This window comes from Sciurus vulgaris, assembly GCF_902686455.1.
Source record: "Sciurus vulgaris genome assembly, chromosome: 7".
Taxonomy (NCBI): Eukaryota; Metazoa; Chordata; class Mammalia; order Rodentia; family Sciuridae; genus Sciurus; species Sciurus vulgaris.
The window spans coordinates 82,653,521-82,673,560 of NC_136467.1; the positions used below are offsets into that span (position 1 = coordinate 82,653,521).

The following is a 20,040-nucleotide window of genomic DNA, read 5'->3' on the forward strand; positions in this document are numbered from 1 at the left end:
ACCTCACCTGAGTTAAGACTCACCTTATTCCATGTTAAGATAACCACTCAAGTTTAAAGTCCAGTTCAAAAGATTTTTGTTATAAAAATTACTGTAATCTTAAAATAAATAAAAAACATAGCTAGAGGGAGGCTGCGTTCCTTGTCGCTCCGCAACGCCGGATTCAAGCAGAGGATATCTGTTTCTTGGTGAGGCAGTTTTTGCTGCTTATCGATCCCCTGCTGTTTACCCCATTTGTCTGCTGTGATCACTTGCAATCTGTCAGCATATCGATGCCTTTTTTGAGAGCAGATTGCTCACTGTCAGGCGTCTATCATCCGCCATTTGCCTGCTCTCACCTGTCCATCGCCTGCCTTACCCCTATCCATCACCCAACGCTCGAGGTTCACCTCCCGATCGTCGGACACCTGCCAGCAGACGGACCACGGACTGCCAGGGGAGAACCAGCTGCCTGCTGCTGCCTGGAAGTTCACTGTCACAGTACCTGCAGGTTTGATTACACGTGGCTGCCGCCATTTTGAGACAAAAGCCAGGCCCCATAGGACCCCTGGCCGGACTGACTGAGTCCCGTCTCCAGGATCCCTCAGCCCGACCGATCACTCCCTGCCTCTGGGGCCCTCACATCAACTGACTGCTCCCTGCCGCCAGGACCCCCAGACCAACTGAATGCACCCTATCACCGGGAACCCAGACCGACTGATTGCACCCGGCCTCCTGGATCCCACAACAACACCACACACACCCGACCTCCAGGACCACTGCCGGACCAACTGCATCCTGTCTCCAGGACCTCCAGCTGACCACATCCACCACTGAGCTGCAGCTCCCCATTTGCCAACACATTTCAGAGCCAGAGCAGCCATCTTGGATAATCCTGGAAACCAGAGCTCCGATCTTCGGGTGTGGCAAATCCCATCCTGAGACGCCTGCTGGAGGCTTGAAGCTCATTGTCAGGTACCTCTCATACATCAGGCTACTGAACACTGGGAGGTTTCATTAGTATATGACTGTTATACAGATTTTCTTATTTCCCCTTTTTAAAAAAAATATTTAAGTTTTTATTTCTTTACATTTCTTGCTTTCTTTTCCTTCTGTTTACCTGTTCCCTCAGAGTCACTTTCTCCCTTATTTACATGCTAACATCCGATTTCTTTTGATTACACTCTCACCCTTTCTATTTTCTAGAACTTCTGTATATTCTTTTATTATCCAATTAACAGACATATTCTTCATCCCTCTGCATCCTCTTTGTCCTCCATGAGAAAGTGCAGACATTATTGTAAACCTGTTTGTTTTATTGAAGATAATATTTGAACACATTTTGTTTATTATGACAATTTTGTTATTGTCCTCAGAGGGGCTATTTGGTCTAGGATTGCATAGTGTCTGATTTGGGCACTGCTAATATTGATCTCCCCTGAAAGAAAGGGTTTTGGAAACCTATAGGGCCACTATAAGCCTACAGGGGGAAATCTGCAATACCCCAGATCTGCAGCGCTAGAGGGGAAGATACATGAACAATATGAAAAATCAAGGGAAGAAAATGATCCAAACAAATCTAGATTCTATAGTAATAGAATCCAATGACAGTATGGTAGAAGAAATGTCAGAAAAGAACTTCAGATTATACATGATTAAGATGATTCGTGAAGCAAAGGATGAGATAAGAGAGCAAATGCAGGCAATGAATGATAATACCAACAAGCTGAAAGAGCACCTGCAGGAAGAAAAAGATCATTTCAACAAAGAGATAGAGATTCTCAAAAAAAACCAAAGGAAAATCCTTGAAAGGAAGGAGACAATAAACAAAATAAAAAACTCAACGGAAAGCATCACCAAAAGACTAGACCACTTGGAAGACAGAACCTCAGACAATGAAGAAAAAATATTGAATCTTGAAAATAAAGTTGCCCAAACAGAAAAGATGGTAAGAAATCATGAACAGAATCTCCAAGAACTATGGGACATCATGAAAAGACTAAATTTAAGAATTATTGGGATTGAGGAAGGCACAGAGATACAAACCAAAGGAATGAACAACCTATTCAATGAAATAATATCAGAAAATTTCCCAAACCTGAAGAATGAAATGGAAAATCAAATACAAGAGGCTCACAGAACACCAAATGCACAGAATCACAACAGATCCACACCAAGGCACATTATAATGAAAATGCCTAACATTCAAAATAAAGATAGGATTTTGAAGGCCGTGAGAGAAAAGCATCAGATTACATATAGGGGCAGACCAATACAGATAGCAGCAGACTTCTCAACCCAGACTCTAAAAGATAGAAGGGCCTGGACCAACATATTTCAAGTTCTGAAAGAACATGGTTGCCAACCAAGAATCCTATACCCAGCAAAACTAACCTTCAGATTTGAAGATGAAATAAAATCCTTCCATGATAAACAAAAGTTTATATCAGATAAAGTGGACTTCAAGCAAAAGTTAGTCAGAAGGGATAAAGAAGGACATTTCATACTGCTTAAAGGAACCATAAATCAGGAAGACATAACGATAGTAAATATTTATGCCCCAAACAATGGTGCATCCCTGTACATCAAACAAATCTTTGTCAATTTCAAGAATCACACAGACCACAACACAATAATTCTGGGCGACGTTAATGCACCGCTGTCACCACTAGATAGATCTTTCAAACAAAATCCAACCAAAGAAACCATAGAACTCAATAACACAATCAGTAACCTAGACTTCATAGACATATATAGAATATTCCATCCATCAACGAGCGGATACACTTTCTTCTCAGCAGCACATGGAACCTTCTCAAAAGTAGACCATATGTTATGCCACAAAGCAGCCCTTAGGAAATGCAAAAAAATAGAGATACTGCCTTGTGTTCTATCAGATCATAATGGACTGAGAGTAGAAATCAATGACAAAGTAAAAAAAGGAAATTACGCCAACACTTGGAGATTAAATAATATGCTATTGAATGAAACATGGATAACAAAAAACATCAGGGAGGAGATTAAAAAATTCTTAGAGGTCAATGAGAATGATGATACAACATATCAAAATCTCTGGGACACTATGAAAACGGTACTAAGAAGAAAATTCATTGCATGGAGCACATTCCAGAAAAGAATGAAATGTCAACAACAAAATGACCTAACATTACAGCTCAAAGCCCTAGAAAAAGAACAGATCACCAAAAGTAATAGAAGACAGGGAATAATTAAAATAAGAGCTGAAATCAATGAAATTGAAACAAAAGAAACTATTCAAAAAATTGACATAACAAAAACTTGGTTCTTTGAGAATGTAAACAAAATAGATAAACCCTTAGCCACACTAACAAAGAGAAGGAGAGAGAAGACTCAATTTACTAAAATACATGATGCAAAAGGAAATATCACAAAAGACACCACTGAGATACAGAACATAATGAGAAGCTACTTTGAAAATCTGTTCCAACAAAATAGAAAGTACCGAAGACATTGACAAATTTCTAGAGATATATGCTCCTCCCAAACTGAACCAGGAGGACATACATGATTTAAACAGATCAATATCAAGCAATGAAATAGAAGAAGCCATTAAAAATCTACCATCCAAGAAAAGCCCAGGACCAGACGGATTCTCAGCCGAGTTCTACAAGACCTTCAAAGAAGAACTCATTCCAATACTTCTCAAAGTATTCCAGGAAATAGAAAAGGAGGGTACCCTACCGAACTCATTCTATGAAGCTAATATCACCCTCATACCCAAACCAGGAAAAGACACATCAAGGAGAGAAATTTTTGGACCAATATCCTTGATGAATATAGATGCAAAGATCCTTAACAAAATATTGGCAAAATGTATCCAAAAACATATTAAGAAAATTGTGCACCACGATCAAGTGGGGTTCATTCCTGGAATGCAAGCATGGTTCAACATTTGTAAATCAATAAACGTAATCCATCATATCAATAGATTAAGGATAAGAATCATATGGTTATTTCAATTGACACAGAAAAAGCATTTGACAATATACAACACCCCTTCATGCTGAAAACACTAGAAAAAATAGGGATAGTAGGAACATACCTGAACATTGTAAAGGCTATTTATGCTAAGCCCATGGCCAAAATCATTCTTAATGCAGAAAAACTAAAACCATTCCCTTTAAAAATGGGAACAAGACAGGGATGTCCTCTTTCACCACTTCTATTCAACATTGTCCTCGAAACTCTAGCCAGAGCAATTAGGCAGACTAAAGAAATTAAAGGGATAGGAATAGAAAAAGAGGAACTTAAGCTGTCACTATTTGCGGATGACATGATTCTATATTTAGAGGATCCAAAAACCTCCTCCAGAAAACTTCTAGAACTCATCAATGAATTCAGCAAAATAGCAGGCTATAAAATCAACACGTATAAATCTACAGCATTTTTATATGCAAGTGATGAAACAGCTGAAAGGGAAATGAGGAAAACAACTCCATTTGCAATAGCCTCAAAAAAAAAATAAAATACTCGGGTATCAATCTAACCAAAGAGGTAAAAGATCTCTACAATGAAAACTACAAAACACTGAAGAAAGAAATTAAGGAAGACCTTAGAAGATGGAAAGATCTCCCATGTTCTTGGATTGGCAGAATTAATATTGTCAAAATGGCCATACTACCAAAAGTGCTATACAGATTCAATGCAATTCCAATTAAAATCCCAATGACGTACCTCACAGAAATAGAGCAAGCAATCATGAAATTCATCTGGAAGAATATGAAACCCAGAATAGCTAAAGAAATCCTTAGCAGGAAGAATGAAACAGGGGGTATCGCAATACCAGAACTTCAACTATACTACAAAGCAATAGTAACAAAAACAGCATGGTATTGGCACCAGACAGGTAGATTAATGGTACAGAATAGAGGACATGGACACAAACCCAAATAAATACAATTTTCTAATACTACACAAAGGTGCCAAAAATATACAATGGAGAAAAGATAGCCTCTTCAACAAATGGTGCTGGGAAAACTGGAAATCCATATGCAACAGAATGAAACTAAACCCCTATCGATCTGACCCTGCACAAAAATCAACTCACAATGGATCAAGGACCTTGGAATCAGACCAGAGACCCTGCATCTTATAGAAGAAAAAGTAGGTCCAAATCTTCACCTTGCTGGCTTAGGATCAGACTTCCTTAACAGGACCCCCATAGCACAAGAAATAAAAGCAAGAATCAATAACTGGGATAGATTCAAACTAAATGGCTTTCTCTCAGCAAAGGAAACTTATCAGCAATGCGAAGAGAGAGCCTACAGAGTGGGAGAATATCTTTGCCACTCATACTTCAGATAGAGCACTAATTTCCAGAATATATAAAGAACTCAAAAAACTCTACACCAAGAATACAAATAACCCAATCAACAAATGGGCTAAGGATATGAACAGACGCTTCACAGAAGAAGATCTACAAGCAATCAAGAAACATATGAAAAATGTTCACCATCTTTAGTAATAAGAGAAATGCAAATCAAAACTACCCTAAGATTCCATCTCACCCCAATTAGAATGGCGATTATCAAGAATACAAGCAACACTAGGTGTTGGAGAGGATGTGGGGAAAAGGTACACTCATACATTGCTGGTGGGGCTGCAGATTAGTGCAGCCACTCTGGAAAGCAGTGTGGAGATTCCTTAGAAAACTTGGAATGGATCCACCATTTGACCCAGCTATCCCACTCCTCGGCCTATACCCAAAGGGCTTAAAATCAGCATACTACAGAGATACAGCCACATCAATGTGCATAGCTGCTCAATTCACAATAGCCAGATTGTGGAACCAACCTATATGTCCTTGAATTGATGAATGGATAAAGAAACTGTGGTATATATATATACAATGGAATATTACTCAGCTATAAAGAATAATAAAATTATGGCATTTGCAGGCAAATAGATGAAATTGGAGAATATCATGTTCAGTGAGATAAGCCAATCTCAAAAATCCAAAAGAGGAATGATCTCACTGATAAGCGGATGATGACACTTAATGGGGGGTTGGAGGGGGACAAGAATGGACGAAGGAGGGACTGAATAGAGGGAAAAGAGAGGTGGGAATGGTGGGGGGAGGAAAAAAATAATGGAATGAATCAAACATCATTACTCTATGTAAATATATGAATATGCAAATGGCATGCTGTTACTCCATCTACAAACTGAAACAACATGTATCCCATTTGTTAATAATAAAAATAAATTTAAAAAAACATAATATATATAGCTAAATACAGATTGGGGATTACAGAAAAAATCATGTTTATTGGCTCATAACAATTGTACAAATTAAATGTTTTTACTCTTGTTAAATTTCATTTTATATTTTCCTTGTAAACTTTTTAACTGTTGTCTTTTAGTTCCTCACAAAAGTACAAAAGACCTTTCCTTTTTATATCTGGGCAGCCTAATCATAAGACATTTGATTCATCCACAAAACTTACAAATTAAAACTTATTACAAATTAAAACTTATTTTCATAAGTTATTGGGAGATTTTAATAGGTTAAGGCCTAGCTTACAATTATCTACTGCAGATTTGAGCCCTTTATTTGATATATTATGTGGAGATTCCTCTCTGGCATCTCAACAGCTTACTACAGAAGCAAGGGCTGCCTTAATGAAAGTTAAAACTTCAATCAGGACTTCACAACTTACTAAGATTAATTTGCAGGAGCCTATACATGTGTTGATGTTTTCTACTTCTCATACCCCTACAGGGGCCATATGGCAGTCTTCAAAAGTTATCAAAAAAAAAAAGTGGGTCCACTTTGTTTAGCTTCCTCCAAAATCTTTTAACTGCATTTCAGAATTTTGTTGGAAGACAAAAACTGAGCCTTCCTTCATTATGGTGTCTTTTTCAGTTTAACAACGTCAACTTTGACAATCTTTACATACTTTTCAGGCGACTTTTGCTAATTTTCCTGGCCAGTAAAAAATTCACATCAAGTTATTTTCCACTGTTTGGCTGCTTTTGCAATGCTGAGTCTCCCATTCCAAATTAAAACTAATAATAATGCTCCAACTTATACTAGTTCATCTTTTCAACAATTTTGTGATCAATATCATATTGAACACTGAACTGGCATTTCTTATAATCCTCAAGGCCAGGTCATTGCAGAATGAGCTCATTTATCTCTGAAGTTACAATTACCAAAACAAGAAGGGGGAAATAGATTCCACAAAATTGTTTAAGTCATGCTCTTTTTGTATTAAATTTTTTGAACCGTGAGGCTGAAGGTCACACTGCAGCTAAGTGACATATGGCTCATACAACAGTAGGCTCAACAGGTCTGGTCTGGTAGAAAGACTTACAAACAGGACAATGGAATGGACCAGATCCAGTGATAATGTGGGGAAGAGGTCATGCTTGTACTTTCCAGAAAGTGCAGCTCATCCTATTTGGGTACCTGAATGTGCTATTTGCCATCACCATGGAAGACCTTGAGCCAGTTCAAACAAATGAAGCTCTCGACAGAAGTGTTGATCCCAACACCCAACAAGAACGAGATGATGAGAAAGAGTAAAAGAACTGGACAAACGCAGAAGGCTGGTCTGCCAATATGGGGACAATTAAAGAATTTGACACACCAGGCTGAACAGATGGTAAATCTACAGGGAAATATTAAATCTCCTGCCACAATGCTTGTGGCCATGCTGGCTTTACTAAGCTGTCAGGTAAGTAGAGTTCAGGGGGAAACTTACTGGACTTACTTTCCAGATCCACCTTTAATACACCCAGTTATGTGGACTGGAGACTCAATTCCAATATGTACTAATGACACACATATGATGGGAGGCTTTTCAGACAAACATATTACACCTGTCCGTTCAATTGGATTTAACTATACTGGATACAGTGGGAATTCACCTATATGTTGGTCCCACAATAACAATACCAGCTGTTTAAAGGTGACCCCAGAATATAAGACAGCATATGGGGGAGCCAATATAGCCCAACTCACTAGCCCTTGGGATGTAACTAAATATATTCACACAGTTATAAAAATGGGACTGCCCAGAGACATAACCGTGTCTCCCAGAGAACATCTACCTTACTGTCCTAATCATACCACTATGGAGCTGGGTGCTTTTCCTAAATGGATGGAGTGTGCCAATAATTGGCCAGTAAGTCATAATGTCTGTGGTAGAGATGAATAGATTGTAGAGTGGTCTCATAAAGCTGAAGAAAAGAACCTATGTCAAAAACCTATGACCCCTGGGGGATTTGTAAGTAATATTCTGACCTTCAGTGGTGGTGGCATACAAAGAGATCTCTGGCATTTGATAGCCGCTTTAGATTTCGTTAACATTACCAGAACTCCCTTACCTAATCTTGTGAATGAGGATTGTGAAGTGGCTTCTTGCTATGGTTTGTGAGCCTGTGTACAATCCCCTTAAGTCTTAATCACCAGAAATGTAAAAGTAAACAGGATAAGAGAGAAGTATCATGTAACTTGTTATGACTTTAATTCGACTAATTGTATTACCAGGTTTGATAGAAGACAAGGAACACTTGGGTTAAAACAACCTTCTTTTATTATGCCTCCAGCTAATATCTCAGAGCCCTGGTATTCCAATACTGGAGGTCAATTCTACAGCAGATTCATATCCAGTTAGCTAGACATTGTTGTGCTCTTGGTCTTGTTACATTTAGAGTAGTCACCTTAATAGCTGTCTTAGTTTCTGTTATGACATCTGCTATAACTTTATCCAAAAGCATACAAAATGCTCACTTTGTTAATGACTTAGCTCAAATCACTTCTAAAGCTTTGCAGTACCAGGCAAACACTGATGATAAGTTAGAGGAAAATTTAAACGCTTTAGAAGTTTCGGTTATTAATATTGGAAATGAGCTTGCTGCTCTTAAACTTAGATAAAAGCTCTGTTGCCATGCTAACTATAGATATATTTGTGTCACAGCAGCAAAGTATAATGCTTCTCAACGGGATTAGGAGAAAGTTAGAAATCACTTGATGGGCATTTTGGCAAAGAAATAATGATAGCCTGGATCTTATGGAGTTACATCATCATATCCAGGACATTCAAGAAAGTAAAATTGATTCTGTGTGTAGATCCTGCACGGCTTGCTAAACAAATACTTGATGATCTAAATAGCTTTAATCCCTGGAATATGCTAAACCATACAGTGTCGTACATTTTTGGAATTATATTTTTGCTACTAATTCTCTTTTGTGTCATAACAATAGGATGCCGAATCTTCTGAGGAGAAATCTAGCGGTTCCAAGTCTTATCCCATCACTTGGACATTTAAAATATAAGAAAGGGAGAGATGTTGAGCGCGGTAATGGAGGATGGGAGAGCAGTTACTAAGATCAGGGGTCTCTGATGCCCTCATGGCTGTGGCATGCTCAGTTCCTGGGAATGTTTCTGTGCAAGGGCACAGGATGCCTAGCTACTGTAGCAATGCCCTGCATGAGGAGGCTCTGTGCAAAAGCCCTCTCAGCTCTGATCTTGATCTCAGGCACACAACTCTCAGGAAGAAAGGAATTCTTATGCTAGACAACCACAATGTTTCACTAGCTCTGCTTCTCCAGTTCCCGCCTGCCTTACAGCAACTTTTAACAATGGGCTTTCTTGAAAGCTACACCAAGCTCCTAACATTGCACTTTGCAACTGTGGATTGCAACTATGGAAAAACTATGTAGGATGTCCTAGTTTCTGTAATTTTCCTGAATACAAAGAATAATGGTTGCATAGTCTGTAACCTGATAATGAGACACATATAAATAAAGATTGCTGGAGTAACTATTTATACCTGAATCTCCCATCAGAGAGCAGGCTCCACCTGATCCCAGCCTAATCTTCAAGATCTGTGTCTGTGAATCTTTATTTTCCAATCCTCCTTCGCCCCTCACCAGACCCCAGAGTTTGTCCACTGGTTGTGATACCAGGTCTCTATTATTCACCTTTCTAGAGAAAATTCCTTGAACTATTTCCTTCAAATAACTTACTAAGAATATTTCCTCAGCTCATACTCACCCTTTCTTTCTCTCTCCCCCACCAAAAATGTGCTTGCCCTCTGGCATTCACCACTTGTATAAATGATACCACCACCTTACCATCCTTCCAGTTTCTAAGGCTAAAAATATGTGATACCCCTTCCCTAGGCCCCCATAGATAAAACAGTGATAAATCTGATCATATCGTCAAAACACAACCCACTGGTATCATCCAACCACAATTACATCATCTCACATAAACAATACCCCTAATTGACTTCTCAGCCTCCTTACTTCCCACTCATTAATTGACTCTATGAACTTAATAATGTAACACAAGAACATTTCAAGTCACTTTCTTGCCTAGAAAAAAATCAACAGTCTTCCATGGCCCCAACAAAATTTGAGTCCAAATGTAATGCACCCGTCACAATGTGGGGTACATTGGAGATAGGCAATCTGTAGGCTCCCAACCTTTACAATGAATTTTCAAGGCTCCATTTACCCTTTCGAATTATTCCCTACTCCTTTCCTTCTCCTGCAAATAAACTTACTGCTTCCCCATTCCTCATATAAACATGATGGTTTCTAACGTCTTTACTTACATTGTTCTGCTCCCTGTAAACTCTAATCCTGGAAAGACCTTTGTCCTCACAACACAGGGCTCGCCAGTATCCCCCTGATCTCGGAGAGACCTGTCCACCTCACCCTGCACAAGACAGCCCCACCACATGGCCTTCACAGTCACCATGACACAAGTTCAGCAGACTTGTTTTATTTCTTCCTGAAAAACACTGTTCCCTCTGGTCTTTGCAGAGACAACTCCTTGTCAAAGCTTACTGTGCAGCTTAAATGTCACCTCCTCAGAGTCCACCCTAACACCTAGTTAAGCTGTCTATTTTATATGTCAAAAGAATAATAATAAATAATAAAAGGATAAAAAGTATTTGCATCAGGCATGGTGGCACATGCCTGTAATCCTAGCAGATCGGGAGGCTGAAGCAGAAGGATCCCAAGTTCAAGGCCAGTCTCAGCAACTTAGCAAGACCCTAAGCAACATAGTGAGACCCTACCTCAAAATAAAAAAATAAAAAGGACTTGGGGATATGGCTCAGTGGTTAAGTGCCTCTGGATTCAATCTCTAGTATCAAAAAAAAAAAAAAAAAGGATTTGCAACATATGTTAAAGACAAAAAGTTATCTTCATTAATATTTTAACTATAAAAAATTTTAATACACAAGGCTAAAATGTAGGCTTTGGAGTCATACACACTGGGGTTCAAGCTCTGACACTGCTATTTATCAGACTTTGGAAGGTCACTAACATCTCTGAGCCTCAACTTTCTCACCTGTAAAATAAGCAAAATACTGTGTAACTCACAAGGCTATTATGAGAATTACGGACTGATGGCTACCCCAACACCTGGAGAGAGCCATTACTCAATAACGGCAGAAAGTATTAGTATTGATAGAAAAAAATACTAAGGGCACAATTTTTAAAATACAAAAAAGCATGGAACACTCAATTCCCAAAGAAAATAAATCTAGTGAACAAATACATGGGAAAATATTTCTGAACAGAAATGAAACAAACGCAAATTAAAACAAAGTACAATTAGCATAAAATATCCAAGTCTGAGTGTGTGTGTGTGTGTGTGTGTGTGTGTGTATACCTGTGAATTTAGCATTAACTCTTATACATCCTTATATTATAAACTTATAGTATAAACTCTTATACATCCTTATATTTGAAACTATCTAACAGTCTTATAAAGATGGGATATAACCCAGTCATTTAAAAATCCATTAAAGCATTCATATTTTGGAAATCTCATCCCTGGGGCTCTATACTGAAGAAATAATCTCAGATACATAAAAGTCATATATAAAAAATGCTTACATTTACATTATTTGCAAAATTGTAACAACAAAAGCACAATGGTAATTACTGTTTCCATTTACTGAGTACCTCTTAGTTGTCAAATATTGTAAGTATTTTATAAACATTGTGTTACTTAGGCCTCCTAACTGCCTTATGAAGTAGATATAATTATTAACCTCTTATAAAGAAACTGATCCTTCCCCACTCCCACTACCCTGGTACTGGGGATGGAACTTAGGTGCATTCTACCACTGAGTTATATCTCCAGCCATTTTTATTTTTTATTGAGATAGAGTCTCACTAATTTGCCCAGGATGGTCTCACACTAGTGATCCTCCTACCCCTGCCTCCCAAATTGCTGGGATTAAAGGCATATATCACTGCACCCAGCAAGAAACTGAGACTTAAAGGGGATAAGTGATGACTCCAAAGTCTCAGGTGGCAGGGACAAAACCAAACCTAGGGCAGTCTGATTCCAACTACTGAATTGTGGTGTCTCTATGGTACATGTCCTCTAAATTCGGAAGAAGGGTATAACAACTATGTACCCTTATGGCAAAAACTTCTGATTAAACAATGCAAATTGTTTCTGTATTAAGACTGCAATTATGGTAAATACACTGCTCACTGGAAGGATGCGCCCGAATGTTAGCAATATTTACTATAGTGAATAGTGAAATAACTTTTTACTTTTCTACTATGTAAATTATATGTAATGTGTTTGCATTGTTTTTACAACAACATACAAATGTGATAGCACTAAGATTTTAACTATTTCACAATTGTGGAAGGGGGATTAAGAAGACTTATGCCCTACTTCTCAAGCATTGAGTCAGAGTTTCTTTCTGTGAAGACAGAATTGAGGTTCATCCTGTTGGTTAAAAAAAAGAGTTGCTATTCATCTTTATGGTATCTATCAACTATTTCACAAAGCTGGGATACCCTCTTAGTAAATTATTTCTATGTGCATTTTAGTACCATGTTTACATCACCTCTAGAATCTGAATAATTAGATTCCAAAGCTGGAGCTGCCACTTGTCTGTGTAACCTTGGATAAACTACCTCAAACCTCAGTTAAATGAAACTGCAAAATGGGAATAAAAATATTACCTGCCCTTTGTGTCCTAAACATCAAATGAGATAATAAATGTAAATTTCTCAGCTCAGTGCCTTCTAGTGATAAGCACTTAAAAAATACTTATTCTTGCTGGGCACAGTGATGCACACCTATAATCCCAGCAGCTCAGGAGAAAGGCAGGATGATCTCAAGTTCAAAGCCAGTATCAGCAATCTGGCAAAGGTCCTAGGCAACTTAGCAAGACACTGTCTCAAAATAAAAATATTTTAAAAGGGGGTGGGGGTAGGAATGTGGCTCAATGGTTAAATGCCCCCAAGTTCAACTGATACCAAAAATAAAATAAAACAAAAAATAAAAAAATAAATGTTAATACTTACTATTCACAAGATATACTTCCAAAAATGTCAGCCCTAGCACATAAGAAGTTATTGAACAAGAAAATGGAAAATGTTTTCTCATGCTTTCCTGATATTCTGATGACAGACACTGGATCTTTAGAAAATTACATAAAACTTTCAGAAAAAATAGTAAAAGTCCCACAACAGTCAGTCTATAAGGTGTTTGCCATAAGCCCTTTCTACTGCTTCCTCCTCCCAACACCTACATCAATTACCTCTCCTTAGCCAAGTGGCAGCATGGCCCAGCACAAACTCAGCACTAGACTCAAATAGAAAGCCTACATTTTTTTCTTTCTTCCTGGGAATGAGGATTAAATCCGGGACCTTGCACATACTAGAAAAGCGCTCTACCACCGAGCTACATCCCAGTCTTTTTAATCTTATTTTGAGACAGGGATAGTAACTTGCCCAGACTGGCCTCAAACTTGCAATCCTTCTGCCTCAGTCTCCTGAAAAGCCTGGATTCTTACCCGTCTCCAGATAAGAACCTGTTCTGCGACCTTGGGAAAGTCAATTCAGATACACGTTCCCTCAGCTTATTCTTACCTACCACAAGCAAAAACGTAGTCTTTCTTTTAAATGCTGCTGCCTAAAATGAGTGGCCCAGCCCCCAGTAAGCTGTAACCTAAGGCCTGGGCTGGGAAAGAAAGGACAGAGGACAGAAGATTCCTTGTCACCTCCTCTCCACCTCAGGCGCTTCCAGAAGGTGTCGTGCCCTCTCCCCCATCTCGAAGGTGCCCGGGGGCTGTGTCTCAAAGGCTTACTAACAAAACTAGGGCGAGGAGTCAGACCCTGAGCCTGGGAGGTCTAGAGCGGCCGGAGTTTGGGAGGAAGGGGGTCTGGGGGACGGGGCTGGCCGGGTGGCCCCCGACTCACCGTACTCACGGGACTCCGGGTCGGGCTGGAAAGTGAAGTGAGCCACCTGCCGCGTCTGGGCCGCATCCTCGCCGGCCGAGACGGGCTGCAGGAAGCTCCGCGCCAGTGCATCGCCACGCAGCCGGCGCCAGTGCCCGTCCGCCCCGGCAGCGCGGAGCCTCAGCAGCCGGCCTGCGGCCACCGCCACGACCGCCATCCCCGCTCGCCGCCGGGTGAGCCGGGTGAGCCACACGCTGCCGCGGGGAGGGCGGAGACCCGAGGCGACTTGCACACTGGTGGGACCGGAGGGGCGGTCTCGAGAAACAGGCAAATCAGAGGTGGCAATTCGGAGGCGGGGAAGGCGCCCTGAGGACCGAGGCGTCCGCTCGGTGCGCGCGTGCGGAAGGGCGGCCAGGGCGGGCGGGGGCCCGGTGAGCGCCAATGAAACGGGTGCTGGAGGCGGAGCCTTCCCGAACCCGGGGTGCGGGGCCAGAGGATGCATCTCCGTACCCTTCAACACGGCCCTTGGATTTTTTTTTTAAGTGTCATTTGCAATGCCATTTTCCGTGACCTTTGCATTTTAAAATTAATACTTTCTTAGGCTGGAGATGTAGCTCAGTGGTAGAGCGCTCGCCTAGCGTGTGTGAAGCCCTAGGCCCCACCCTTAGGACCTAAAAAAAAGAAGAAAGAACAAGTTAATACTTTCTTTAAAACGTAGCCTTTTTTATATTATTTCCTATTCTTCGTCTCTAGTATCCCAAAAGTGAGGGATGGTAGTAAGGTTTACTGATTGGTGTTGGTTATTGGTCTTCAGTTTCAGATCACTGGTCAAAGCTTACATTCTTATGAAATACCTAATAAGCATAAACAGGTTTGTTTTTTGTTTTTTCAGTGTTGGAGATCAAACCCAGGACCTCACTGGGTGCAAGAGGCTGGACAAGCATCTACCACTAAGCTACAAGCTCCAGCCCTCTATATATAGATTTTTATTGATTTTGTTTTTCCAGATTTAGGTAAGAGTGAAAAGGTAAGCAGATTTCATTCTGCAAATCCAATGAATAGGAATTTGATGTATTTCAGTGCAAATGAAGTGAAAGTTGCCTCACCATCTTACTCTGAGTAGCTTTGAAACCTGAAGAATTTTAATCATTAATATACATTTGCAATCATCAACTTTGTACATTTTATTTATTAAAAATTCAAGTGTTTGTGTTCATGAATTCACAAATCACAGCAATACATAAGTTTGTCCTATTTGATTGTTTTGTCCATCAGACAAAGATGGGAAAATGAGGAAGAACAGGTCCAAGATAGAATTTGAAGAAGAGAAAATGAAGAGGAAGGAGGAGAAAAGAAAGTTCCTTTTCTTTATTCCAGGCCTTCCAACTCACCTTTGGTTTTGCAAGGAGGCAAGGGAAGAAAGAGAAGAAATGGGGTGAGAGGAAGGGCTGAGAGATGGTCAATTTCCTGTTTTATGATTGGGATTGAGAAATAACAATTAAAAGCTGCCAAGAGTAGAACCATATCTCCATTATTCATACTCTCACACTAAGGCCTAAATTTCAACATTTTGGGGATTTTTAATCTTAATTTTTTATTAGTTTTCACTTCTGCTTTTTTAATGAGTTGGGGGTTGTTTTCATTATGTGCATGAAGGGTATTTTTATTTTAATGCAAGAGAAAGATCACAAAATGAAATTACATTTACAGAATCAAATTTTAATTTTAAAATACAAAGACCAAAGATAAAATCGAACCATGCTTTATTTTCTCAGTTTCCTGATAATCTGAGGACTTTGGTACTGAGGTGACTTAGGCCTAGGAGAAAAATAGTAAAAGGACTAGTGAGAATTTATTGAACCTCTGCAGTGTACCAACCAAAGACAAGCCACAACTGAAATAAATAAGACAATACACTTTTAGGATGTCCCAATTGGCAGAGAATGGAGACAGACTGCACAGTCACAACAATCAAATATGATAGGGACAGCAGGACACTGTGGTGCATATCTTGTTCCCATCTACTTGGGAGACTGAGGCAGGAAGATGGCAAGTTCCAAGCCTGCCAGGCCTGTCTCAAAATAAAAAATTTTTAAAGGGCTGGGAATACATCTCAATGATAAGAGGACTAGCCCAGCATGCCCAAGACCCTGCTTTCAGTCCCAGTACTGCAAGACAAGAAAGAAAGAAATTGTGATAGGAGCCCTAGAGCAGTGTGAAGAGCAACAGGCTCTGCCTTTCAAAGTCAAGAATGCTTCCAGAAGGAATGCTACACTGGACCTACAAGATAACTAGAAGTCACCAGGCAGAACTACAAAGCAGTTCTTCCAGACAAAGAAAAGACATGCACAAATGCTGGGGTTGTAGTTTAGCGGTACAGCACTTGTCCCTGACTTGTAAGGCACTGGGTTCCATCCACACCATCACACAAAAATAAAATAAATAAAATAAAGGTATTGTGTCCATCTACAACTAGAAGTTTTTTTTTTTTTTTTTTTAAAGACATACACAAAGACTCAGAGGCATGAAAGAATAAAGGGAAATATTCAGAGTTGAAGAAAAGGTAGAAAAAACAGATGAAAGGGAGATTTTTGAAGGTGTTTCTATGCTGTTCTAAGAACTTGGGACTTCCAGCAATATCCAGTTCATAATGAACTTGAGACCACCTAACAGACCTGTTGTTGTCAATACACTTTTTTTTTTTTTTTAAATGTTTCTCTTACCTACCACACCATTTGCCTGGCAACCGTGGAAACATTTGTGTTATTAGAACTGGACCCTCTCTCCTCCTCTTGTCACTTTGCATTTATCTTAAGTTGTGAAACCAAGTGCTTTTTTTTTCCTGAGAATTTTGGAAGTGTAATTCTAAAAGAAAGATCAGAGCTGGGCACAGTGGCACATGCCTATAATCCCAGCAACTAGGAACACTGAGGCATGAGAATCTCAAGTTCAAGGCCAGCCTCAGCAATTTGACAAGCCCCTCTCTCAAACAATAAAAGGGACCTGGGAGGTAGCTCAGTGGTAAAGCACCCTGGGTTCAATCCCCATACCAAAAAAAGGAAAAGAAAGTTCAAGCTCTCTTTCAATGCCCCTGGGAAATGCAAAAACTAGGAGAGCTAGGTAATCTGATAAACCAGAAAAAGCTAAGGTGACTACATTTGAGTTTCTGCTTCCATTTGATCCACAGGCTTAACTGCCTTCTGGTCTTGGGGTTCTATGAAACACCACAATATCTTTAAAAATGGATTCTCCTCTTTGCCTGAGCTATTTCCAATTGCCTTTCTGAACCCAGAGGTCTCATGATTACCAAACCGGAATACAAATCAGAGTTGCCGTTCACACTTCAGAATGACTCTAGAATTTCTTGGATTACTTTCTGTCCCAGGGTTTTGTTTTGTTTGATTTGGTTTTTTATTTTGTTGTGTTGTCCTGGGAATTAAATCAAGGGGTACTTTACCACTGAGCAAGATCTTCAGTCCTTTTTATTTTTTATTTTGATACAGGGTCTTGATAAATTGCCCAGACTGACTTTGAAAATGGGATGGTCCTGTCTCAGCCTCCTGAGCAGCTGGGATTATAGGCATACGGCACCATGTCCAGCTTCTGTCACTGAGCTTTTCTACCAATGCAGCTGCATCGGTTTACACTCACGTTTGCTTTTGAACAACCATCTATATAGCAAGACAATATCCCTATCTTGTAGCGTGATATCCTTATATCCCTGCCCCTGTACCCATTCAAACTTCAGGGAAGAGACTTCAGGGAAAGAGATAACAAAGAAATTAAGTTTTTGCTTTTGAATTTTAAAATATATTTTAAAACTGATCCCAGAGACAATAATTCGAGAGAAGAGTTTGAGTTTTAAGGACTGTTTTTGAAAATTAAACCTCACAAACACAATTGACTTAGGGCAAAGAGTTGAGGGCCAAAACAAAAAACTGTAAAAAGCATACTGATTAAAGAGCCAGTCTCTCCCACCTTTACATCTATGGAGACAGATCCTTAGAGAGGGAAGAGCTGTAGGTATGCTTCTTGGTAGATAGGCCTGGAGGAGCATGACCAAGTCCTCAAGTTCCCCAGCACAGCTTGGCATTTAGAATAGCAGAATGCTTCTTCCATATGACCAAGAGTGATGCAAATGTGACATAAAGATCCAGAGAATGTGGGGGAATCCATAGTCAAAATGGTAGGGGACTTTGTGTTCACATGATACATACAAAACTCTTAAACACTGAAAAAGACAAATTACCCAATTAAAAGAATGAGCCGAGAACTCTCATTACTTGTTGATGGGAATACAAATTGGCACAACCATCTTAGGAGACAATTTGACATTTTCTCACAAAACTAAACATACTCTTAATGTATAATCCAGCAATTTGGTTTCACTCAAATGAGTTGAAAGTTCATGTCCACATGAACACCTACACAATGGATGTTGTATTTTGTCAAATGCATTTTCTGCATCTCCTGAGATAATCTGTGATTCTTGTCTTTACCATTGATGTGATGAATTACATTTGTTGATTTCCATATGTTGAACCAACCTTGCATCACTGAGATAAATCCCACTTGATCATGGTGCACTATCTTTTTAATATGTTTTTGTATGTGATTTGCCAGAATTTTATTAAAAATTCTTGCATCTATGTTCATCAGGGATATTGGTCTGAAATTTTATTTCCTTGATGTGTCTTTGTCTGGTTTTGGCATTCGGGTGATAGTAGCTTCATAGAATGAGTTTGGAAAGGTTCCCTCCTTTTCTATTTTATGGAATAATTTTAGGAGGATTGGTTTTAGTTCTTTGACGATCTGGCAGAACTTAGCTGAGAATCCATCTGGTCCTGAGCTTTTCTTTGCTGGTAGGCTTTTGATGGTGTCTTCAATTTCATTGCTTGAAATTGATCTGTTTAAATGTTCTATGTCCTCCTGATTCAATTTGGGTAAGTCATATGTCTCTAGAAATTTGCTGATATCAAGATTTTTTATTTTTTAGGGTATAAATTTTCAAAATAGTTTTTGACTATCATCTGTATTTCAGTAGTGTCCTTTGTGATATTTCCTTTTCTGTCATGAATTTTAGTAACTTGAGTTTTCTTTCTCTCTTGGTTAGCTTGGCTAAGTATTTATTATTTTTATTTATTTTTTCAAAGAACCAATTTTTTGTTTCATCAATTTTTTGAATTTTTTTGTTTCAATTTTATTAATTTCAGCTCTGTTTTTAATTACTTTCATGCACAAATGTTTATAGCAACTTTATCCCAAAACTTGCCAAAACTTGGAAACAAGAGGAACTTCAACAGTTGACTGGATAAGAAAACTCTAATACTTTAAGACAATAGAGTATTATTCAGCACTAAAAAAAGAAATGAAACTATTAAACCCATGAAAAGACATGGAGGAACATTAAATGCATATTACTAAGTGGAAGGAGCTGTTATGGTTTGGATGTGAGGTGTTCCCCAAAAGCTCACGTGTGAGACAATGTAAGAAAGTTTAGAGGAGAAATGATTTGAGTTATGAGAGCATTTTTTTTTTTTTTGGAGAGTAAATATTTTATTTTTACTTTTTAAATTTCGTTTATTTATTGTGGTGCTGGAATTAAACCCAGGGCCTTGTGCATGCTAGGCAAGCATTCTACTATTTTTTTTTAATTGTAAACAAATGGGATACATGTTGTTTCTCTATTTGTACATGGAGTAAAGGCATACCATTTGTGTAATCATAAATTTACGTAGGATAATGTTGTTTGATTCATTCTGTTATGAGAGTTATGAGAGCATTAACCCAATCATTAAATTAATCCACTGACAGGATTCACTCACTGAGTGGTAACTGAAAGCAGA

General features: G+C 39.1%; 1 protein-coding gene across 1 annotated transcript in view; it reads right to left on the bottom strand.

Moving 5' to 3' along the window:
* The window catches only part of BCKDHB (branched chain keto acid dehydrogenase E1 subunit beta), a 240,503-nt gene extending 226,035 nt beyond the window's left edge, over positions 1-14,468 (bottom strand). Inside the window, exon 1 of the mRNA XM_079146543.1 lies at positions 14,216-14,468. Within this exon, the coding sequence (XP_079002669.1) occupies positions 14,216-14,411 (196 nt within the window). The 5' untranslated portion in view covers positions 14,412-14,468. The remainder of the gene's footprint in view (positions 1-14,215) is intronic.
* Between the last annotated feature and the right edge of the window lie 5,572 nt (positions 14,469-20,040).